Here is a 25,695-nt window from a genome sequence, read left to right on the forward strand (position 1 = left end):
CGAGGAGAAGATCCCCCTCTATGTCACACACAACATGTACTGTTTGTTGTGTGTGACATAGCTTTTACAGATGAGTGCCAAAGTTGCTTCAAAGAGTTGATAACCAAACATCACTTTTTCACTCTCAAAACCATACTAGATGTTTTTCAGTTCCTCAGGGAAATAAATTTATATATTCTAATATGAAACCAAATATAATCTTTGCCTTAAGCTATAGTCACTCCATGACTCTTGGAAACTATTCTAAAAAACTTTCCAGGCGCATTTTAGCCGCAGTAGCTCTTGCACCAAGAATTTCTAAATCAATCACACAGATATAAGGAATGTAGAATTTGTACAGAAAGGGAGGAAGAGTCATGCTGTTAGTTAAGAAACATAAAATCTAAGGAAGTGCATCCAGTTGACATCGGTGGACAGTGCAATGTTTGGTCAGTTTGGTGTGACATATGCACTGGGAAAGCAGAATTGAGAACAAGAGTGTGTTATTGGCTTTGAGTACAATGAATAACTGTACACAGAAATCGAGTGGGCCTGTAAATCAGATTGTCTTATAATGGGGGATTTTAACTTCCCAGATATTGACTGGAACTTGGTTGATCACTCGGACACCAGCAAGGCTTTTGTGCATTTATTGGATGATTGTTCTCTGGAGCAGCACGTTAGAGAGGGAGTAATACTCTAGACCTGATTATCAGCAGTGATTCTTCATGCATTAAGAATCTGCAGATAAAGGAACCACTAGGTGGCAGTGATCACAATGTGCTGATATGGGATTTACCGAAAGATGTATCTACCATCAGGGGTAAAGGGTTTTTCCTTTTGTAAAGGTGACTAGAGTGGTCTCAGGCAGTTTTTAAATTCTATACAATGAGACCAACTGATGATGTTACCAACAGAAAATTCTAAATGGGAAGCATTCAACAAAGTAATCTTGGAAGCTACTAGGCTTTTTGTCCCGACCAAGAAATACTGTTCAAGGTTTAGGCCTGAATTGGTTACATATAAATTATCAGGTGACACAGAAGACTATGGTTATTAGTAATGGCCAAATGGTGCAAGGAAGCCTATGGATTATATTGCACCAGCCAAAATAATAAGAGAAAAGGAAATAGACAACCTGTGCTTTTTCCTTCTCCTGTAGGTAACTATCCAGCTGACCTTTGAATTTCCTCAAACTGTCAGCCTCTACAACCCACGTAGTTAACTTATTCCAATAATTTATAACTCACTGGCTAAATAAAAATTCCTGCAATCTAAACATTTCCCTGCCCCATAACTTGAATTTATGCCCCTTAGTTCTAGACTCATTTTACTTTTGCCTCTCAGAGCCTTAAATACCTCAATCAAGTCTCCAACCCATATATTTGAAGTATTTTTCTCATATCGACGCCCTTTTGCCGATCTAACCAGGCGAGTTACCCACCTTTGGACCTTTTCAAGAAGCACCATGTCTTTCTTTAGGTGCTGTCTTCATATTTGAACATAGTATTCCAAGTGTGATGAAGATGTCCTTAATCTTTACTAGCAATTTTTCGGTAAATCATCAATATGACACAGGGGCCTACCCTGCAACTTTTCTACATTGCTCAGAGAACTTCATGTCTGACCGTATCATAACATCCAAATCCCTTTTCTCTAACTCCACCAAGTGTATAAGTTATTTTAGGTTTACTTTTCCCCAGGTGTAATACCTTTCACTTTGCTGGATTAAAGTATAGCTGCCATTTTTCTGACCATCCCTGAAGAAGCTCTGCTTGGGGGTGATCATTAACTACTCTGCCAGTCTTTACATTACCCCCTCTGTCCCTTCATTGATGTCATTTATGAAAATCAAAAACAACCCAATCTGAGGAATAACCATTTATTACAACCTCTGCATCCTGCCCTGAACCCATTCAGCTATCCAACTAAGGATTTTCCCTGTGATTCCAATATGTTCCAGCTTATGAAGTAACCGCTCATGTGGAACTGAGTCAAATGCTTTGCTGAAATTTAAATAAGCAATGTCAAAATTATTCCCTAAGTTGAGCTCTTTAGTGACCCTGTCAAATAGCTAACCAGATTAGTTAAAACATGATTTTCCCTTTACAAAACTGTGCTAAGTATTCTTCAGAATTCTATTTTTATCTAAATGAATCTGAATTCGACCCTTGATCATTGTCTCCATGATTTTCCCTACTACTGAAGTTTGACTGACTGGCTGGTAATTTCCCACTTCACACTTAGAACCACCCTTATGTATTGAAGATACGTTGACACTTTTCCAGTCCAGTGATGCTCTCGTAATTAGCCTTAATGGTTCAATGCACTCACTTGCCACCTCCCTTAAGATTATAGGGTATATGCCATCAACTCCAGGACCCTTACTGGCCTGTAGGCTTGAAAATTTTTTCAACTTCACTCCTATAAATATTGATCCAAAGTAACTGTTGAGTTCATCTGCAACTTCAGCTGGGGTATCTAATACTATCCTACATCCATTACATAAGGGCCCAATCTGGTTTGTCCTTCTCTTATTTGCATTTATATATGCGAAGATTTCCTTATCCCCACTCTTTGCCAGCCTAACCTTTTCAGTGGCACTATTTTAGATCAATTTGTTGCTGTTATAGGCTTCGGTACTTCTTATTGCTCTAACTTTTCCATGCCATCTTTTTATGCTCAAATAATCTGGCAACTTGGAATCTTTCTTGTGGAGTATTTTTTTAATGGTATTCTAGGGGGCTTTGATCCCTGCTCCCTTTGCTCACCAACCCTCTCGCATGTTTTTTATGTAATATGTAGAGGTAGGACTATCTCCCCTTTCAAACCAGGCAAGTGCTTCAACCATTCCCCCTCCCTTTATCCCACCCTCTTTCTATCTCCTTTCCAATAAATTTTTTTTTTTTTGAGCATCTCCTTGGATGCCTAGGCTACACCAGGATTCACCCCTGCCAGAGCTTTCTTCTCTTTAATGTGTCATTGCCCACTTCCCCGGGGTGGTGATGGAAACTGCTGATGTTAGTGGCTCTCCACAGGCCTCCGGGCTAAGTGGCCAGAGGAACAGCAGAACACGCACCCTGGCCTTATGCAGAGTATTTTATTCCACAGAGTAAAAATGTGGGGTTGGGGGAGATCCCCGGTGCTGCCAGACAAAAAACAGTCAATACGATTGATATCTAATCAGCAAATGACCTAGATAATTATTTACCTGTGCATTTGTAGTGCGCTGCATTCTCAAGGTGGAATAAATGTAATTATTTACTTGCGTTTACATAGCTCACTTAGGAAAAGACCTTTTGATTCGGGTTTCATGATGTATGATGAATATTGTTGCATCTCAAACAGCAGTACTAAAATATTTATGAACTACAAAATTACTATATTTACAAATATACAATAAACGTTAGACAGGGAAGCACGGGCACGAGGTTGGTGAACGTTATGGAGGCAGTTGTCAATAATTAATTGCCTTGCCCTCTTCTCCCATTGGCTCGAATAAATATCACTAGGAGGAAAACTTATAAACTCTTAACGTATAGAGAGATAAGCATTCAAAGCTTCTGTGATTAATGTTTTAAAGGTACATCATAATTGAATTGTTTTCGCCCTCTGTGCAATATCTATCCAGTTAATAGAAGCTATGTGGCACCTTCATCATCATCATCATCAGCCATTTTCAATCCACTGCAGGATGAAGGCCTCTCCAACATCTTTCCAGTTCCTTCTCTTTTGAGCACTGGCCATCCATTTACTACTCAAAAACTCATGAATTTCATCTATCCATCTCCGCCTTTGTCTTCCAGGTTTTCTTCTAGCTCCTCTTGGGTACCATTCTGTTATTTTCTTAGTCCATCTGTCATCATGTCTTCGAGCTATGTGTCTCCTGCCCAAGACCATTTTAGTTTTGATAAGAATGCCCTTTACTTGAGTTTGCTGCCTAATCCATGTGTTTCTCTTCTTATCTAACAGTCTGATTCCCAATATAATTCGTTCCATTCTTCGCTGTGTAGTTCTTAGCTTCTCGTCCATTCTTTTGGTGAGTGCCCAAGTTTCACTTCCATAAGTCATGGTGGGGAGTATACATTGATTCATTATTTTACGTTTCAGACAAACTGGGATATTGCTCTTCAGTATGTGACTATATTTCCTGAATGCTATCCATCCAAAATTTATTCTTCTCTTGACTTCCAGCCATTTATCATTATTACAGCTAATAACTTGTCCCAGATAAGTATGTGACTCCACCTTTTCAATTACTGCTCCTTCAATCATTATTTCCCTTTCCATGGCATACTTGTTCATCATTACTTTTGTTTTAGCCATATTCATCTTTAGTCCAAAATCCTTACTAACTGTGCATAACTGATTAAGATTTTCCTCTAATTCTTTGGGATCGTGGCTTATGACCACAATGTCATCTGCAAATCGTAAATGGTTTAGGTACTCTCCGTTCACATTGACTCCTTTCTGCGACCAGTCTAATCTTCTGAAAGCTTCCTCAAGCACAGCAGTAAACAGCTTCGGAGATATTGTCTCCTTGTCGAACTCCTTTCTCGATTTTAAATTTGCTACTGTCTTTGTCTAGTCTAATAAAGGATGTAGCACTCTCATATATTTTCTTCAAAATCATAATATATGGAGTATCTATGCCTTGTCTTTCCAGTGCCCGAAACATTGCCTTATGCTGTATGGAGTCAAACGTCTTTTCATAATCCACAAACGCCAGGCATAATGGTGTTTTATATTCATTTGCTTTCTCCATTAGCTGTGATATTACGTGAAGGTGATCCATAGTTGAGAATCCTGTCCTAAAACCAGCTTGCTCTTTCGGTTGATTCTCATCAAGTATTCTTTCTAATCTGTTAGTAATGACCCTTGTGAACAACTTGTAGATATGGGATAACAAGCTAATTGGTCTATAATTTCCAATTTCTGATTTATCTCCTTTCTTATGCAGCAAAACTATGATTGCATTATTCCACTGCTTAGGCATCACACCTTTTCTAATGCACTTTGTGAAGAGCCTTGCCAGTTTTTGTGTTATGTATCTTCCTCCCAATTTTAACAACTCTACAGTAACTTCATTTTCTTCAATGCATGTTCTACCTCATCAGGAAGAATATCGGGTATGTCGTATGTGTTGCTACTTTGCAATCAATGTTCCCCACTGCTGGTATCATTCCCTCGCTCCTTGTATAATTCTCGATAGTAGTCTTCTGCTATTTGAATTATGCCTTCTCTGCTGTGTATAAGTACACCATCGCTATTCTTCAGTTTCAGTTGTCTTTCTGTATTACTGCTCATGGCTGCTGATTTAAATCCTTTGTTTTCCCTTAATGCTTTTTCTACTTTTCTTATGTTAAATCTTCTTATGTCCTCTCTGAGTCTCTTTCTAATGGCTTTGCATAACTCAGTATACTCAATTTTCTCCCTGTCAGTGTTTTTCTTGCTCTTCATTTGTCGTCTTTTGTTCATCATGACAAGTGTTTCTTGACTAATTTTTTCTTCTTTGGATTTCTGTTTCCCTATAGGTTTCTTGGGCTTTATCACTTTCAGAAAGTTGTAATATTCCTCGTCGATATCTTGGTCCTGAGCAGTCTGCAGAAGCTCAAACTTGTTCTTAAGTTCCAGTGCATACTGCTTTTTCTCCTCCTCTGTTATTTCAAAGACCTTTGTATTATTTACTCGAGTCAGTTTTTTCCTTTCCTTTATCTATATCAAGTGTACATCTTACCATTCTGTGATCACTTCCAACATTTACCTTATTCAGGACGGTAACATCATTCACAATATATCTTCTGTTAGTGAGGATGAAGTCGATTTCATTAGTTGTTAATCCATTTGGACTCTTCCATGTCCACTTTCTGTTCACCCTTTTCTTGAAAAAAGTGTTCATTACTGACAGTCCTTGAGATTCTGCAAATTCCACAAGTCTTTCACCTCTTATTTCTTTCACCAATTCTAAAATTTCCTATAGTTCCTCTTTCTGCACTGTTTTGCCTTTTTCCAACCTTAGCATTGAAGTCCCCCATAATAATAGTGTAGTGGGTTTTCGGCTCATCTAGAAGACTCTCAATTTCAGTGTACATTTCTTCAACCTCTTCATCATCATGGCTCGATGTTGGTGCATAAATCATTATAATCTTTAGCTTGTACCTCTTAGAAATCTTGAATATTAGTCTTGACACCCTTGGTGATGTACTTTTGAATTCCAAAATGTTGTTTTTAAAATCTTTATGGACCAGAAACCCAACTCCACCTTCACTCCTTCCATTGGTGTACAGCAGATTTCCACTTGATAAACTTATAAGTGATTCATTTCTTCTTCTTGTTTCAGCCAAACCGATGATATTCCAATTCACATTTTCTAATTCCTTTTCCAGCTCTAATATCCTGTCTTCACCGATGAGTGATCGTACGTTATAACAGGCAAAGTTCAATTTCCGTGCATGGCAGCCTGGTCGTACCCAGAGATTCTTAGCACCCTCTGCTTCCACTCTGATCCTCTCGCTACCGTAAGAGGGAGAGTGAAAGCTGCTGGGGACTGAGGGCCATTTGTATTGTTGTGCTTTCATTGCTGGAGGGTTTGGTCTTTTCCTCTTCACGCTGACCAGGCGTCATGAAGAGAACCACTCTACACGTTCGTTGCCACTTAAGTGATGTAACAGGGCTTACCATCGAGAAGGTGTGCATGAGTGGATTTTAGGGAGGCAGGCCAACCGGACTTCTCCTAAATCTTCTGTAATAGAGAGATATTGGATCCATCAGTGTTTTAGGCTGGGTGTCTGATAACACACAGGATACCTGTTCCCCTCTGTGCAATATCTATCCAGTTAATAGAAGCTATGTGGCACCTTAAGGCATTATAATTTCCTTTCCTTATCTCTCTCTCTCTCTCTCTTCATTGTCCACCGTGATCACTTCCTGTTACTGATTCTTGTACCGTCATCTGGTTCATGGGTGATGATGAGGTCTAGATTATTCTTTTCCCTGATATGTTGATACAAGTAACAGTCATCTATTTGTTGATTTTAATCTTTTGTCCCCCATGTGGACTTTCTTTCCCATTTACTCCAATTAATTAGTAGCAAATCTTGCATCATATGCCTCCATTACTATTAAAATAGTAATGGAGGCATGTGATGCAAGAAAGCAAGCTTATGTAGCATCAGCCAAAAAAAAAAAAAAAAAAAACCCAATTTCATATGTCCAGTTCCAGCACTTCTATTCTACAATTTGAATATATTCCCCCTCATGTTCGTAATCTGAGCAAGTGGAAGAATTCCATCAGAATTCAGCTTGCTCAACCCATTCAAGGCCTTGTACACCTCATCAGATCACCTCGCAGGTGCCTAGTCTCCAGCTGCTGCAATTTGCAGAACTTAAGCCTATCTTGTTAAGGTAAACTGCAGCCATTATCAACCCACTGCAGGATGGAAGCCTCCTCAACAATTCATGCTGAGGGAAATGGACCATAATCTGCCACTCTGGTCCAGTGCAGGTTGACAGATTGACCATATTTAGCAGTCAGGGGCTTGAACCCCCGTCTACTCAAAAAGCGTGTGCTACTATGCTCCTGACCACTCAGCTACGGAGGCCTCTGTTAAGAGGACCCATTTATTTCCCTCACCAATCTTGTTGCCCTTCTCCGTATATGCGGCCTGACCATTACCTTATACAAAGGGATAATCACCTCCTTTTCCCTACCCATAATAAGACATGATGCTTACTTGCCCTTTATATTTGTATGTAGAGGCTCTCATCATAATCTTCACAATCACCTGTCCTGTAGATTACTCCCACTCCCATTATCTTGTTGATATAAAGGTATCATTATCCCTTTGCTTCCAACTGTCTTGTGAAAACTTTTGATAAGAAGCAAGACTCCACCACCCCTTCTGCCTTCCCTAAATATGTTATATATACTGTACTGAAACTCGTCATCCCCTATCTTTGGGTGGCACCACGTTTCCGTAAGCCCTATTATGCCGGCATTACTTGTCTTAACCAGCAGTTCGAATTCACTCATTTTATTGATGACATTACTGTATGTAGAATTAAGACTCTTGTATAGTTAAATACCCTGACACACCCTTAAAGTTATTTAAGTTCGCTTCCCTGGCATTAGCTACCCACTCATTTGAAACGTTTCTGCCCTCAGAACAACTTGCTAATCTGTTCTGTTGCAGTAAGAAACAAGAACTTGTTTATGTGCAAATGTTACTTTGACCAATATTATCAGATAAATGTGTATTTATATTACCCTTGTCCCCCTCCCCCAAACTAGCAGTTTTCCCTGAACCTTTAAGATATCCTGTCTCTCTACAAAACAGATTCTTTCTACCTACAAGTGTGGGCCAAGCTGATAGAAATTTATCCACAAGGCTTTCAGTATATAATCCCTCATATTCTGCCTGGGCAGAATTGTAGACATTGTGGCCCAACTCACAGCATTTCTTCATCATGGTCATGTATTTGTTTAACAAATTGTCACATCGTATATGCTTAATATCATTAGTCCCCAAAAGAATAATAATATTCTCTTTACCTCCTGTAAAATCTGAGAGTCTGTTGGTGACATCATTAATAGTTGCTCCCGGCAGACATTTCCTGTTTCCTTGACAAAGGAGTCTCCTAATAGAACTAAGTCCTTTTGAACCAGAGTACTTTGCACTTGGTTATTCTTTTCTGGGGCCTGAATTGGGAGTGCGTTATTTGTTAGGTTACTAGTCTTGAGTCCCTGATGAGCTCCCAGTGACATTATTCTCGAGGGCAATTTTTTTCATTACTCGAATTGTTCTATGAGAGGTTTCTGAAAAGTAAGGTAACGCATTTTTTCTCTCGCTGATGTTTAATTATATGAAGTTGAAATCACACACCAAGAAATAATTGAAGATGCACTTGTCCCAACGATGGATCAGTTTATCAATACCGGTACTGAAAAGTCCATGCCCACACACAGTAACCAACATCGCACCGCTTGATGAACTTCCTCATCCGTGGTGAAATACTTTCTCAGAGGGCCAAAGAAATGGAAGTCTGAAGGGGGGATGCAACAGAGTTTACTAACGATTATGGTGCAAGCACTCACAAGTGTTGTGGAGTTGTGTTGTTGTACAACAAAATCACGCTGCTTGTCAGGAGTCCTGGTTGTTTATGTTCAGTGTTGACAATGTTGCACAGTAAAGTTATGTATTGATTGTTCCTCCCCTTGGTGATCCCAGAAAACTATGTTGTGGAGTTGTGTTGTTGTACAACAAAATCACACTGCTTGTCAGGAGTCCTGGTTGTTTATGTTCAGTGTTGACAATGTTGCACAGTAAAGTTATGTATTGATTGTTCCTCCCCTTGGTGATCCCAGAAAACTGTGCCCATGACTTTTCGGACACTAGGAAAGTTTTGAATTTTTTGCACACAGGAGATTGTGGATGTTTCCAGGTCATGGAGTCTTGTTTGCTCTGTGTGGTAAAGTGATGAACCCACATTTTGTCTGCTCTGACTATGCAAGCAAGAAAATCCTCTCCTTTGCCGCTGTATCACAACAGGTTCTCCAGACACATCCCCATGCATTTTGTTTTGTCCTCCTTTGACAATTGTCGGGGCACCCAGCAGCAGAAACATACCTTTTGAGAGCCAAGGACATTGTGAACAGTCGACTTACTCACAATTTGTGCAGTTTCACTCGCTTGTTTTCAAGAATGATGCCTTTAATGTGTGACATGTTGACTTCTGTCTTGCTTGATGAAGGCCTGCCCGTCCGATGTCAACATGGTCCACTTTAAATTAATTGTACCAAAAACACACCTGCTTCTTTGTCATCACATTTTTGCCATACACAGCAACCAGTTCATGGTGAATGTCACTTGATGAAGATCCTTTTTGCTTGCAAAAAGGGAATAACTTCATAAACACCTGTTTTGGACCACACTCAAATGGTAGCCACCATTTTGCAACACTGCACTGGTGGTATTTTTGAATGTTATTAACAGGTCTATCTGTCCAACATGTTTCATCTCATTCCCTTTCATCATTATTAAGAAAAAAAAAAAAAGTGTTACCTTACTTTTCGGTAACCTCTTGTAGCAATGCACCAAATTTTAACTTAAGATCGGTACACTTCTTAGAGCGGTGACAAAGGAAACAATCTCCAGGTGAGCTATGATTATCCACTAGGTTGACCTTGGAATACATGCCTCATATTTAGCCATGGTATCCTCTGATGAAGTGTTCAAGGTGTATCTTGCAAAAACCATTATAAACCAGAGTACTTTGCACTTGAACTGAATATCAATAAAAGAAACTTTCAAAAAATCAAATCAAAATTAACTTTACAATATGCTAAATAACCTCTGATATCCTGCTCTAATCTATACTTCTTTGCCATTGCTATGAACAGTTCCACAAGGCACATCTCCTTACCAACAGTTGAAATATTCAGTGGTTGATATAAGCTAGTCTGTAATCAAGTCACAAAACAGGTTAGGTATGTAAAGACTTCTTTAATTATGTAAACTCTAGAACACAAATCTGATTGGTCCACTTGATAATCCTGCTGAGGTGGCTGACAAACTGAATGAGTATTTTGCATCTACATTCACACATGAGTAATTCTGTTGGGAAGTGAAGGCCAGAAGCTTATCAAACACTAACAGGAAGCTAAAGGATTTTGTAATAACTGAGAGCAAAGTGAAGGAGAAATTGTTGCAGTTGAACATAAGGGCACCTGGGATCTATCCAGTTGTATTAAAGGAGGCAGCAAACCCTTAGCCATAATTATGATAGCTTCCTTGGGCTCAAGTCAATCAAAGGATGATACAAGTAATTACACGCCTGTTATTTTAACTTCTGTTCTGGGGAAAATAATGGAGTCACTGGTTAAAGAAGCATCTAAACAAGACTGCAGTAATTATTCAGACACAGCATGGGTTTGTTAAGGGAAAATCTTGTCTGACCAGTTTGATAGGATACTCTGATGTGGTCACAAAGGAACTTGATATCATATTCTTGGATTTTAGGAAAGATTTTGATACTGTTGCACATGGAAGACTACTGAAGAAAATTGTGGACTCCCCCAAGGTTTGGTGTTGGGCCCATTGTTAATGACAGTATGGTACTGCAACAGGATCTTGAAAAGTTGTGCAGATGGGCTGAGAGTTGGCAACTGAAGTTTAACATTGACAAATTTAAAGTACTGCATGTGGTTAGCAGTAACCCCTGTGGGTACTACACTCAGGGCAGTGGAGAATAAAAAAGACCTTGGTGTAATTGTGCAGTCAGATATGAAGTTTTCTGAGCAGCTCAAGTGGTGTCTTGTCAATGATGTGCAGGAGTTAGCTGATGATTATCCCCATGTATAATGCAGTTGTCAGGCCACACCTTGAGTATTGCATACAGGTCTGGAGGCCTCAATTTAGGAAGGATGTAGAGCTGCTGGAATGAGCAGAGAGGAGGGCAACGAGATTGGCGAATGGAACAAAGAGTTGCTGTTACCAAGAAAGGCTTCTTCTTGTTCTGATGTGCTGTCTCCTTATTGGAGGTTGGTGATAACCACGCTGTACCTCTTTCTGTCTTGGGTGAGATGAAAAAGATCCTCAACTGATCTGCCAGTCCATTCGCTTTCTCCCTTTCCCTCTATTATTACTTGGAGCAGTTTATATTTCTAAGGATGTGTCCTAGATAAGCAGTTTTCTTTCTCTTCAAGAAATCGATGTTGGTGATTTTGTTACAAGATATTTTTGGCATGCGTCCGTAGATACACATTTAAAAGTCCGAGTTTCTACTCAGTATAATAGTATGAATCACACAGCACTTAACGAATTTCAGTGTGATTGACAGATCTAGAGTTTTGTTATTCAGAATTGTTCTATATTTTGTAAGTGCATTTCTTGCAACCTCTATTAATCAGGGTATCGTATGCTATTTAACAGCTGACCATTTATTTTCATTCCTTGTTTCCTTTCTCACAATGCATTTTTGAAAATAACATGAGTGAGAGTATACAACCCTGCCTGTTTGATTCCTGTAAATTTCTTTGATACGTCTGATGTTCCTGCCATCAAGATCTAGCTTTTTAAGTGCTTCTAAGCTTTGCATGTTGTACCTAATCAAAGGCTATGAAGCAAATGACTGTCTTCTGGTGTTCTCTACATTTTGTAGTAGCACATTCATACCTAGGAGAGCTTCAGAATCCAAATTGGGTGTCAGAGATTACTGATTCACATTTTTTGTAAATACTGTTTTGGATTATAGGAAGAAGAACTCCTATAATCATGTGCATTCTGTATTGCGTACAGGGTATTACCTGTACACAATACCCTTCACAGCTACAAGCCAGGGCTTATCCGTAGCAACAGCTTCAGCATGAGGTGATGTTCTTTTTTGGAAAAGGGATGAATGAAGTCTTCAACCATTTGGGTATATTTTATTGAACATTTCAGTTAGATCTCTCAAATTTTCTTCAGACTCTAGAATTTCAGGGCCTTCCTACACCTTTCTGGCATACTTCCTGTTAATTCTTTTAACTTCTTGTATAAGTGGCAATTATCATGCCTTTCTTATATCTCTGTTGCTTCCTTAATTTTCCTCTTTATTACTTTCTTCTTTGCAAGTTATTTTTCATCACTTAGAATTTATTTTCCAGTACTGGTAACAATCTTAGTGAACTCCTTCCATTCGTCATTTTTTCTTAATGGTTTTAATAGTAGCTGTTAAGTTATGATTGGAATCAGCATGTACACCAGGGTAAGTTTTGTCTATATTCCGAAAACTGCTTATTAATCAATCTGATTTCTAACTGTTGTTCCTTGTTTGTCTTGGGGGGGGGGAAGAGTTACAAGTATAGAGCTGTCTCGCAGGAAGTTTAAACCATGAGTTTGCTATTATCATGTTCTCCTCACTCATTTTGTAAACCCAGACTACCCATGTAATATTTACTCTATGTATTTTGGTGTTACTTGTGATGCCTTTCAATTGCTATAGAATTCTTCAATAATATCATCATCTTATCCGCTGTAGGTGTGTAAATTTTTATCACATTGGGTTACCCTGCAGTTGTAACATAATGATACGATCCGAGTATGGAATAAAATTGGCTACCGATTTCTTCAATGAATCATAATTACTACTGTCAGAATGGCAAATTCCTTAGTTAGCCTATCTGGTCTCACATTTACTAATTTCCCAGCTTCATATGAAGTTCTAACATTCCATGTTCCATGTTCCATGAAAGTTTTTGCCACCTGGGGACTCGGAGCCATGGTGTGATTATTCTTTGGAAGTATAGTGCAGTAGTTTCCCACTTCACTCTTAAAACCACCCTTATGTATTGGAGATACATTGACACTTTTCCAGTCCAACAGAATCACTTCCGAGTCCAGTGATGCTCTCCTAATTAGCCTCAATGGTTCAATGCACTCACTTGCCACCTCCCTTAACAGATGTGGCTGAGGTGCAGAAAGCACCTCATCTGTTAGTTCGACTACACCTGAAGTGAAGTCCACTTCTCTGCCTACAGCACGGTACTGTAATTACTGCTGCCCTCTACCAGGTAATTTTCAGTAGGACTCATGGTGGTTCTAACTCACCCTGTGGGTGCTGCTGTTAGACTTGTGAACTTCATTCATGTCCTGATAGCGGTATCACAGCTAAGCTTCATATCTGGAGGCCATTCCACTATCTGCCACTTGTCGATGTGCCCAGGAAGAAAGGGTTAAGTTCTGCATCTGGAGACAAGGCGGGAAGGCATGGAATGTTGGAACAAACTTCCATCCAGTCGTAGTGGAATTTAATAATGTCTTATTAAGTTCAAAGCAGAACTAGACAAGCATTTGGAGTGAATGGATGGGAAGTTTTTTTTTTTTTCATTATTTGGCTGATGCTAATGATGTAAACTGGACAAATTATAAAGGAGAGATGCATTCCAGTGGTTAAATTTTTTGACATGCCAACTTAATTTAGCCTTTATATTTAAACAGGATTGCAGTACACAATGTATCATGCTGTATATGTGAACATTTATTAGTCACATTTTAAGAAGTCTGAACAGAATTTTGCTTTTTTCTTGATACAGTTTATTACAGCACCATAAAAGATTGCTCAATCCTTACTGAACTTGTAATTTCATTCCATGTTTGAATTATCTAAACAAGAATGGGCCATTTCTTTCTCCAACAGACTGAAGGTTTCAGTCATGAGATGTTTTACTTCTAGTGCTGGTTGCATTTTCTTTTTGTTCTGTGCTCCAGATAAATCAGATCTTCATTGGGTAAGTTCAGCATCTCATTTGCCAATTCCACAATCTATAACTCAGTTTTGGAAACACTGGAAAGTTAGTTGAATGCTATAAAAGCCCATCAATTCAACAAACCCTGAGGCTTTTGCTGCATCGGCCAAAAAAATGAGTTGAAGACGAAATGCATAATTTCTTATGGGTTTAGGTAATTAACTATATAATATCTGTGTAGATACACCATAGTTTATCCATAAATCTGAACTGTTTGTTTGTTTGTTGTTTGATTTTTAGGAGCATTAGCAACTAAGGCCATATTGCTCCGGGAAATGCGGTGGTCATTCCCTGATCTTTCCGCATCTTCCGTATTTGGTGGTGACGGGCTCGAACCCCGGTCTAATCAAGAAGCGTGTGCTACGCACTGCTGCTCCTTCCCACCTGGCTATGGAGGCGCCTAAAATTTGAGCTATGTATGTATGTAGTGTAAAGGCATCATTTTAATTGTATCTCATATTGTGGGTGCCTTCACAACAAGATAGCTGGTATTGCACTACTTCAAATAAATAATGCTTCTCTAGTAGAGAAGACTACTGTTGTTATATAGTCAATAAATTGTGTACTGTAAAAAACCTAATTGCATTTATTGCCAAACTTTCATATAAATTAGTGCAATAGCATTATTACATAACATCTCATATTATAAATTCCTTCACAGTGAGTTGCCTATCTTGTGATACCTCGAATAAGTAATGCTTCCCTGGTAGAGATGACTATTGTTACTTATTCTCAGCAAGTAAGCACCATTAATGCAAAAACTTCTTTATATTGTTGAAGTATGTACTTCATTTCTTCACTTTGGTGAATCTGTAAACATGAATAAGAATGTCAGTTGTTTAAGTTATCTTATTGAGGTTGAAATGAAACAATACAGATAATCTATACTTCAATATAAAATCCATTTTTAATTTAAGAACAAGGATAAACTTGATATGAAAGTTTCCACATCAGTTGTTTGCTGTCCATAAAGACTGTGGTGGATGTTTTTAATTTCTGTATTTTTTGGCTACTGATTTACTAAGTAGTTTATTTTGTTTTATCACCCCACAGGTATTTGTTGAAACATTAGATAAATGTTTTGAAAATGTTTGTGAACTGGATCTTATATTTCACGTTGACAAGGTAAGAAACTTTCATATTATTTTAAAACTGATCCTTTCTATTATGTGTTGTCAACTAAAAATAGGTAGTTGTATAATTGCTATGGTGCCAACAAAAAGGATACAGAGATCACGAGTCTATATCCCAATGAGGTTTTGCGGGGGATCATAGTCAGAAATTGAAAAAAAAAAAAAAAAAAACCCAGCAGGGATGCAAGTGTAGTGCTTTGAGAATACACAAAGCTCAAGTAAAGTGATCATCCCGATGGAAGTGTGAACTACTGTTGGTACCCATCGGATTTTCTAAATACAGGATGACTAAATATTTCTGTGATCATATAGTATAGTCAGTCCTCGTATAGCACGATAGTTGTGTTCCTAGAAACCCTTGTGCAATATAAACAACAGGCCCTATGGGAAAAAATAGGGTTAGGTGCCGACCACACATTTGTAACCAAAACATTACCAAACACAATAAATAATCTTAATAAAATATTGCTAATGCTTTTGCCGTAAGCAAACCTGTTTTATTGTTTGATTTTCTATCCAAACATGACAGCCGTTCCATCTCTTCCAATTCTCAGCGTTGTAGCATGTGCAATATCACATGGTCTTTCATTTCACTCAATGTGTTTCACAATTTCATATTTTTTCTCTATCGACAGAGGCGGACTGGCCATAAACACTAGTACGAGGCCACTACAAATTTTTGACCCAGTCTGCCTCTGTTTATCGATTGCTTTTCTCTCTGAATATGCAGTGTCTTCACCAGGATGCTTCCTTTTCACATCTTTTAAGTATTTTACTCATTTAGGGAATAAAGCACAATTACAAAACGAGGAAGCACGCTTGATACACTATTAACACCTCACATTTTACTAAAGCACATTTCTTGGGGTTACTACCCTAAAACAATTTCCAGTTGCGTTTCTGCTTTAAACTCGATCATACTGATAGCTGGAATTGCGTTGGTTTTTACGTTATTATGGTGAAATGTGTTTCCCCCTTCACTGATATAAAAAACAAATATATTTTCAGGATCTTCTCTTCATTCCTATTGTGTTGTGTTCAGGTGGGGTGATTCCGCGTTTGACTGCCATTTCTTGTAAACACAAAGGTGAATCAGGTTTGTGTTATATAAGATATCGTTCCCCTATTTATAAATCGTGTAGTGTAAACACGTGTTATACGAGGACTGACTGTATATGACTTCACTAAGGTTAAAAGAAGTTGTCATGATTCTTTTAACCGGAACAAAGGAGGTCTTATCCATCCCATCATTGAAGCAGTTATCCTTCTGAATGCTGCTTCCAACTGCTCAACTCATATGACCACCATTCTTTATTTTGAAGAAGGGCAACCTATTGATGTATATTTCTTTTAACTGTCTTCCTATCAAAGGAATTTAATAAACCTGAACTTATTGACATTATGAACTTTGAGAAGCCTTTTCTGTTTGATTTGGTATCAATATCATGTGTCAGAATTTCCTGTATATTAAGAGCCTTCATATACAGATTGTGCTGAGGAGATTCCAAAATGAAATCATTTTCTGATTGAGCTGTTACATTGGCTTTTATCTGGCCATTAATAGTCTGAATTACCTAAAATGCTTTGGATGTTATTAAAGCATGTCCTGGTACACGACAATGAACTTATATGATTGTCTAATGATAAATAAATATTCATTTATTGCAAATACAGCAAGCCCATCACAGCACATGGCTAGGGGCAGATAAGAATACAGAGGAAATGATATAAAGTAATGTACATAGCAAATTTTATATAGATACTAACAATGGCTAGGAATTTTAGTTATGAATTTAAAAAATTGCAGAACAGGGCATTTAGCTTTCAGCTGCCATTACTGGGTTGGATTATTTTTCTTCATTTCATCGGAGATCTGACTCCTGTAGGCTTCAGAGTTGATTAACCTGTTGCAATGATTTATGAGGTGAAGAGATGCATTGGGGAACATTCTGTCCATTTGTTTGAGCCTGGAGAGGTTGGATTTGAATCGCTGGTTTCTTGTATTTTCCCTGTTGGGGGCAGCTATTATATTGCCTAAATTTGGTGAATCGCATGCAGAGGTGATTATCTTTGCAAGAAGCATGACTACAGACTCGTTGATCATCTGTTGCAGAGGCTTTGTTTTTAGGTTTTTATAAAGCTGTTGTCTGGATATTGTATGGGGAAAGCGAAGCTTCCTATTGAGCCATCTAAGAACCCAATATTCTAGGGCAAGGAATTTCTTGACGGTTACTTGGAGAGCACCAGACCAGAATGGGAAAGATGTATCTTTGAACATGCTTAATGACTGTTTTTCTGTCTTGAATCGCTGCTGTTTCTTGTTTGATTAACCATTTTGCTTTTTGAGCAACATGTAAATTGTGGACATTAAAAGAGAGATTTTTATCAAAAACAACTCCAAGGTCTTTGTGAGCGTAAACATTTGGGAAATCTGCAATTTTTATTTGAGCAGATTTGCTTGCATTTATATTCAGATTGAGATCTTTCAGTTACTTGATGATTTCACATCATTGATAACTTTGTGAATATCATCACTGGCTTTGGAGGTTATAAATAACTTTAAATCATCGGCATATGCCAGTAGATTTGGATTTTCTTGTGGAAGTGGTTGAAGAGATGCTGAAAACATCGTACTGGAGAGAATGGCTCCTTGGGGAATGCTTGTTGAAGTTGTGACGAGAATATCGTCAGTATTAGTGGGGAAGAGGAGAAGTCTGTGATTTAGGCTGTATTGAAGATAGGAAATAATCATTGTGTCAACGAGAAAGTGATTTTTTAGATCTATGTTGTTGAAAGCACCTTTGATGTCAAAATAAAATACGTCGCATTGTACCTTGTCTTGAAATGCAGTTTGGATGCGTACAATGGTGTCAGCTAGGCTTGTTGTTGTGGAGCGCCCTCTGGGACCAAAATGCATATTGACAGGTGCCTTGGCGAAGATTGCATGATTTTTTCAATAATTTTAGTGATTATTGACGAAACAGCAATTGGTCGATGGCCATTTCTGCAAGCTTTTTTAGGAATCAGCGTAGTCTTGGAAGGAATGGCTGGCAGATGCACCTGGAAATGATATATACGCTGGACAATCTAATAATAAAACGAGGGATGCCGTCAGGGCCTTCACTACTATCAGGGCGTATTTGGTTAACTGCACGCTGAACTGTATTTTTGTTCACAAGTTGGTTAATTAGCAGGGCTTGATTCGGAGACACATCATGTTGCACTTAGGAATTAAATGCTATAAACCTGTTTTGTATACCTTCAGTGAAAATGTCAGAACTGCTTGTTTTCATATTGCATCTTATCCATTCAACAACTAGATCATGCTGTAAGGTAGCTGTTGTTTTTGTAGAAAGTGCTCTTTTATTGTGCTTTAGCGTGGACATAACATAATTTTTGTATGACTGAATTTTTTTGAGTTGAAACAAAGCTCTGCTCTTTTTATATTTTGTGTGTGCTGATGAAGTGCCGTATTTCTGCTTACTTTTAAAGTATTGTTTCAGGTGGGATTGGAACGAAGGTTTGGAGTGAGAAGATATTCTAACAAGTTTGGATGCCGACTCTGTTTTCAGTTGATTCAGCCATTTTATAAGAAGAAAGGTGGCGTCCTGTATAGGAATATTTTTGAGAGAATCCCATGGGTAGTATTTTAAGAGCTGCAAAAACGTTTCTTTCTGAAGGAATTTAATTGATGATATTCTTTTAGTGATTTCCAAAGGGTGGAGAGGATTCCCGCAGCAAATTGTTGCTTGCAGTTCTATACTTTTGTGGTCAGATTTAAATGTAATGTTCGTACTAAGTTTGTCATGCAGTGGAGAGTTAGAGTATACAAGATCAAGCGCTTGATTACCTCTTGTAACAGGGACATTGATTTTGTTTGCTCCTAGAACTAAAAATGAGTCAGACAGCAGCTTCATTTGTAGATTATATTTGGGCAGGGGAAGGTTAAAGTCGCCCATTATAATGATGTTAGTTTGAGGCTTAAGAACAGTAGTGATCCAGGTTATTACTTCATTAATGATGTCATCAGTAGGTCCAGGCAGAATATAAATATTATAAATTTGAAGCAGAAAGTATTAGAGTTGTATGTGTTCAAAACTTTAAATTTTAAAATTATTGCTGTCCCACCACCTCTACGATTAATTCTTGATGTCATGAATGGCGTGTAGCTGAGATTCTTGGGCAGTAGGAAAACATCTTGTAAAGATTCCTGCATCCACGTTTCAACCATTAATGAAATAAGAGTAGATAGTTTATTTTTTATGCTTCTTACATTTTGAAGAAAAATGCTGAGATGGGCATTTGTGTTAGAAGGATGTTTGCAAACAGATGTATTGGATGGCAAGTTAAATGATGGATTAGGAATATTATTCTCTAGCTATGCAGAGAATTCAGCAGATTGAGAATTAGTTGGTAACTGTTCACTAGGGTTGTTGACTGATCCTCCAATAGCTCCATAAAATGGCATGACGAGTAGACCATTTGGCCAGATATCAGGATTTAGATATTGTATGTCACAATCCTTTAGCTCAATTCTAAATGATGAATATGTGGGATGTTTCGTTCTTATTTTGAATGCTCTACCTGGAATTTCTAACTCTTATAGTAGTTGGTCCATCTGCTAACAAAAATGTTACTATTTCTGTTTCTAATTTTAATACAAGACTGCATATTTCTTGTTCCTATTATGCTTGCATTTCTGTTGTTTTTGCGAGGAAACTTAAAACTTGGGGAGTTTGTAGGCAAGCCATTATGGGAAGGCACTTCAGGATAATGCTCAGTGCGATCATTTTGACAGTGCACGTACAAATTGCTTGGTTTTTGTTGATTACTAATAGAGGTGGATATAGGTTGTCTGCCTGTGTCAACACGTTGCGAGGAAGCACGATTGTGTTCTCGGACAGAAAGAGAGCTACAGCTTGATTTTTGGTATTGCGCAGCTGTTTTTTCTGGAATGAATTCTTCAGCATCTGGGCTGGAACTGCAGAGGCCTGATGAAAAGAAGGGTAAGGCACCGGATGGCTTTCGACCATAGCCTTTAGTTCGAGAAGCAAGTGGTAGAATTTACATTGCTGATCTTCAATACGAAAAAGATGTTGTTTAATATCTTCATTTTCTCAGCATTTGTTCCAGAGAGGCAGATGGGCGATCATTGTTTGGGGCTGTTGAAGGCAGGGGGGGGGGGACAAAGAGGAAGCGTCATCCGTTTGGGCGGAGGCATCTTTAGTTGACTTCCTTGTATGGTCTGAGGGTTTAGGAATTCAGCTTATGCTGATTAGGAGACTGTAAGTTTGCACTCCCCTTGTTAGTACTTTTGCATGAAGGGCATCTGAAATTGTTTTTTAAATTACTGGATTTAGAAAAGCTCTTTATTAATGAACATGCATCACAAAAAACCATACTGCAAATTCAATTCCGTACTGTTTTTTGACAGACATTGCATGAAACCGCTTCTTTAGGTGGCATGTTGAAGAGTTGAGAATGGCTTTAAATATCAGCAAAAAGAATGTAACAAATAAGCAGGTGAGCCGTTATTGACACAGCAGGGAATCGAAGAGAAGAGTATTAAGCCTGAAGAAATAACAAAACAGTTTGGACGTGGCTGCAGGAATTTCAGGTCAAAAGTCAAAGCTTAAATAAATAGTACTTATCTTGATGACGACTTAATAAAAACCATCTAAGTTGCTTGATAGTCATCTATGGAACATGTCAATACACTATAAAGAAGGAGCTGAATCACACATGTCTAACACCTAGGCCACCTGGCGGAGCTTTCAGCATCATGGTAAATAGAACTTTTTTTTATGAAAACCCCAAACATGGACTGTATCAAAACCTACAGTAGTACTGTGCATGGGGGATGCTGGAAACTTTGCTCTAGAGACTAAACATGGGTTTCACCACTTCAAGCCTCCAATAAGCAAAGTGGTGGTATTTCACTGGTTGATGAAAGTCATTTACCACCTCAAGATGCTATCTATTATAGTCAGGATTTGGAATGCTGCAAATTATAAATCTTGTGCAGCAAGGGTACTTAAAGAAAACATAATTAATATATACAGGACAGAATGTCTTTTTATCACACTAACATAAATAGAAATGATACTTTATATCTTTGTGTCATATCTAGCTCGTAGTCTAGTTTACAATCCTCATCTTACAAGAGTACACAGGTATATATACATACAGATACTGTACTAAAACCTTGTGTAACAATTTGGGTATGTGCAATCACATTAATCAAGAAGTGTTATATCAGTAGATGTGCTAATAAAAGTGGTAATCTTGTCAGGAGAAACGGGGGTTCTCTAGGACAATCTGGAACCCTAGTATAAATAGGTCTGCCCCTTTTACATGCTTCCATTGGTCCAAAGTACAGCAGAAAAAGTTACATTTATTCAGCTTAGCCCTTAAAGTCTGTTTTCAATTGTCATAACTTCTTATTATCTGATGAAAATAATCAAGTACCTCTTTGTTATCTGCACTTCCCATCTCTCAAACTGATCAAGTAACAGCATCTTGCTGTGACCCAGTTAATAAAGGAAAGGAATGCCACCATTTCCACAGAGCACTTACTTAAATGTGATATTACTTGAAGACTGTGCTAGTCTCCATTTGTACTGCTCCATTCTTTAAAGATTTATTGAATTTCTGAAATACAAGCATAAGGCATCGAAATAATTTAATATTTATTAGAAATTTCAAACAAATCTTTCAATCCAGTCAAAGGTGTTTTGCCTTTTCACGAATGATGAGTGAACTTAAGGGAATTTTATTTTGATCTTCTATCCGCTGATTTTGTAATGTTTTGCCACTTTCACCATTAGAAATTTTGTCTAATAACTGAATTTTACTTGCTTGATACACAAAGCTGTGCATGTGTAGCAACTGAATAAATAACACCTCTGCTAGTAAACTATCTAATTGTATTGTGATTATACTGATAGGTGGAATTGTGTTTCCCCTTCATTCCTTGTAAACAAAAAGGGGAATTGTGCTATATAAGATATTGTTTCTGATCAAATTTGTGTAGTGTAAACATGTGTTATATGAGGATGACTGTATATGCTTTTGTAGGCCCTTTGAAATCATTGATGAAAATACTGTATCTTGAACAATTTAAGTGTGTCATGCAACTGAACTTAGTTATTTGTTTTGAATAGGTACATTATATTCTGAATGAGCTAGTAATGGGAGGCATGGTTCTTGAAACAAACATGACTGAAATTATAACTAGGATTGAGGAACAAAACAAGCTGGAAAAACAAGAGGTAAGCTTGTCTCCCTCATTATTTGGGCAGATTTGTTCTTAAATATAGGTGTAGCTAATTAAAGAGAGTGAATTGATTTCTTAATTGGTGAACAGTATGCTGCATGGTTGTTCTGCACAAGGTGATGAGACATTGCTAGCATCTTACTTCAAAAATGATCTATGATGGGTGAAATTTCCACCGCATGTTGTTGTCTAGTGTAATGTAAGTTCTCCCATTTTCAATGTACTGAAGGATAAAAGCCTCTCCTGTTCATTATGTTTTTGTAATGCCCATAAAGTGGCCCTGACACCTAAAATAAACTCTTGGTAAGGATGACTGTCCAAGATTGCTTATGTTCTGTAATTCATTGGAGTGCCTACGGTCCTTGTAAATGTTGTAGAGCAGATGAATTGTTAATCATGGCTGTATGGTGTTTTACTTTCCTGAGTCTGTTTTTTTTTTTTTAATATATTACATGATTATGGTATTTAAGATGTTATTGAAGCTACAATCTCATGTGAGGTTGAATGCTTAATAATTATCCATTGTGCAGTCAGATATGAAGTTTTCTGAGCAATGTAGACAGGCTGCTAGGGCAGGTAATGGGGTTTTGTCAATGATATATAGGAATTTTGCTAGCAGGGAAAAGGTGATTGTCCCTCTGTATAAGGCAATGGTCAGGCCACGCCTTGAGTACTGCGTACAGGTCTGGAGGCCTCATTTTAGGAAGGATGTAGATTTGCTTGAGCGTGTACAGAGAAGAGCAACACGATTGGTGAGGGGAATGAAGGGATCCTCTTGCCAAGAGAGGCTTAGGTTCTGCAAATTGCAGTGGCTGGAGACTAGGCACCTGCGCGGTGATCTGATTGAGCATGCTGAATTCTGATGGGATCCTCCCACTTGTTCAGAATACGAACCTACGGGGACATAAGTTCAAATTAGGAAAGGATGGATGTAGAATAGATGTGCGGAAGTTTGCCTTTAGCCAGCGGGTGGTTAATTGCTGGAACAAACTTCCATCTGTCATTGTGGAAGTTGATAGGTTAAATAAATTTAAGGAGGAACTGGACAGGCAATTGGAGGGTATGGTGTGATTTTTTTTTGGCTGATGCTGCATAAGCTCCTACACTTGCTTTCTTGCATCAAGTGCCACTACTACTTCTTTCTCAAATTTCCTAGTGTGACATGGTTGTCCACCAGCAATCTATAAAGAAGATATTGGTGAAAACAACTAATTTCATATAAGCAGAAGTAGTTAATATGCCAACTCATTCAAGAGCATACAGATGTATTTTTTATGATGGACTCACCATAGTGAAGTACTTTACTATGAAAAAAGAAATTTATGTTTAAGTACACAATAAACATGCAAGTGGGATTGAAGCATGTGTAATCTATCCCAGTTCATTGGCGTTGAGATCAGTATGCTTATTGATGATGGTAATAGGAGAATTGGCTGAAGTAGTTAGCATGAGAGGAATTGTAGAGTGTCTCCCTTGATAGTAGCTTTAATGTTAGTCACAGTGTGTCAGGTGGGATTTGAGTATGAGGCAAATCTAGATATGAAGTCAAAAGGTTGCATCCATGTAATTTTTGGTTTAACTTGAAGCTTGTATTAAGATAAGTTTACTATGTAAAAGTAGTTGCAATTTTGAAACCTCTAAATAGGAATTGTTTTTATATAGTTCATGCTTAGTAATGATATAAAAAAAAAAAAATTAAGTGAATAAAGCATAGTAGCTTTGCTTTTAGTAAAATGTAAGTAAATTCATAGATGAGAACTAAAAGGTGGTTTGTAATGTATTCAGCATTTTAATAAATTGTTTTTGTAGATCTAAATTTTCATGTGAGTGATAATTATTTGTTTTCTAGGCTGGTTTATCTGCTGCACCTGCAAGGGCTGTTTCAGCTGTTAAGAATATTAATCTTCCTCAGCAGATCAAGGATATAAAGTTGCCTGATTTACCATCAATTGGGAATTTAAAATTTTAAGTTCATTATTTATTTCTTTTTTAATTCAAACTTGGTGGATGTAATTTGTCTGAAAAAAAATGTATAGTTTTATTACTTATCATGACATATGTAAATTTATAAATATGTAGTGTGTTTCTGTTCAAATAAAAAGTGCAAGATTACTACAACCTATTTATTCCAAAGTGAAGTTCACTCAGTGTTGAAAATGGCTTATATTCAGCAGAATAATTCTCCACTAATGGAAAGATAACAGCAGCATTATTCAATCTGTATGAATCCCACAAAATATATTTTCCTCCACTTTTTGTACAATAACTTGTCTCCCAATATACACTTGATAATTGACAGAAATGAAGTTTTCAAGCACTTCCCCACAAATTGAAGCTGTGTGGTACTACACTTAGGGAGGTGATTATCCCTTTGTATAAGGCCTCATTTTAGAAAGAGTACAGAACAAAGGGGTGCTTCCACTTGCTCAGATTAAAATTGAGGAAAGGCAGTTGTAAGCTTAAATAAATTATAAGGCCAAAAAACATTTGGAGTAACCAGATGGGAAGGGTTTTTTTTTTTATGGTTGATGCCTCACTAATGCTAAATGAGATGTTGGGTACTTATCATTATACTGATATCCTAGTCAACTCTGACTTTTTTCTTTTACTAAACATGACTGAGGCTCTCAGTGATATGAGACATTCCATCCGATGATATTTAAAACTATTTGACTTTAATAGAGCTGGAAATACTGTTTGAAGTAGAGCATCACATCTCAAGCTGCTACAACCTTCAGAAATATCAGTTTAAACTATGTGTGGATGCTTCTTAAAATCCCTGTTGCACAATTGAGTACTTCTGGCTTCTTCGTTTTTCTTTTACAGTATCAACTTCCATGACTCCAGCTCTAACATTTATTGGGAGATGTGGAGGGACTTTCTCTGGCCAACTCCATTATACTCAATGGAGGTGGTTGTATTGCACATACACCTTACAATGTTCACTATTAATTAAATACTTTGCAATCAGTAGGGTTACTGATTGCAAAACAAAATACTATTCACTATATGATATGTAGTAA

The 25,695-nt window shown here is 37.8% G+C and overlaps 1 protein-coding gene across 1 annotated transcript in view; it reads left to right on the forward strand.

The window, feature by feature from the left end:
* or (AP-3 complex subunit sigma-2 or) overlaps positions 1-24,682 on the forward strand; it is a 60,934-nt gene extending 36,252 nt beyond the window's left edge. Inside the window, exons 4-6 of the mRNA XM_090370705.1 lie at positions 15,317-15,388; positions 22,560-22,667; positions 24,522-24,682. Coding sequence (XP_090226831.1) covers positions 15,317-15,388; positions 22,560-22,667; positions 24,522-24,641 — 300 coding nt within the window. The 3' untranslated portion in view covers positions 24,642-24,682. The remainder of the gene's footprint in view (positions 1-15,316; positions 15,389-22,559; positions 22,668-24,521) is intronic.
* The last annotated feature ends 1,013 nt before the right edge of the window (positions 24,683-25,695 follow it).

The sequence above is a fragment of the Mastigoproctus giganteus genome, chromosome 3 (genome assembly GCF_048544385.1).
Source record: "Mastigoproctus giganteus isolate SK-2022 chromosome 3, ASM4854438v1, whole genome shotgun sequence".
NCBI classification, from domain to species: Eukaryota; Metazoa; Arthropoda; class Arachnida; order Uropygi; family Thelyphonidae; genus Mastigoproctus; species Mastigoproctus giganteus.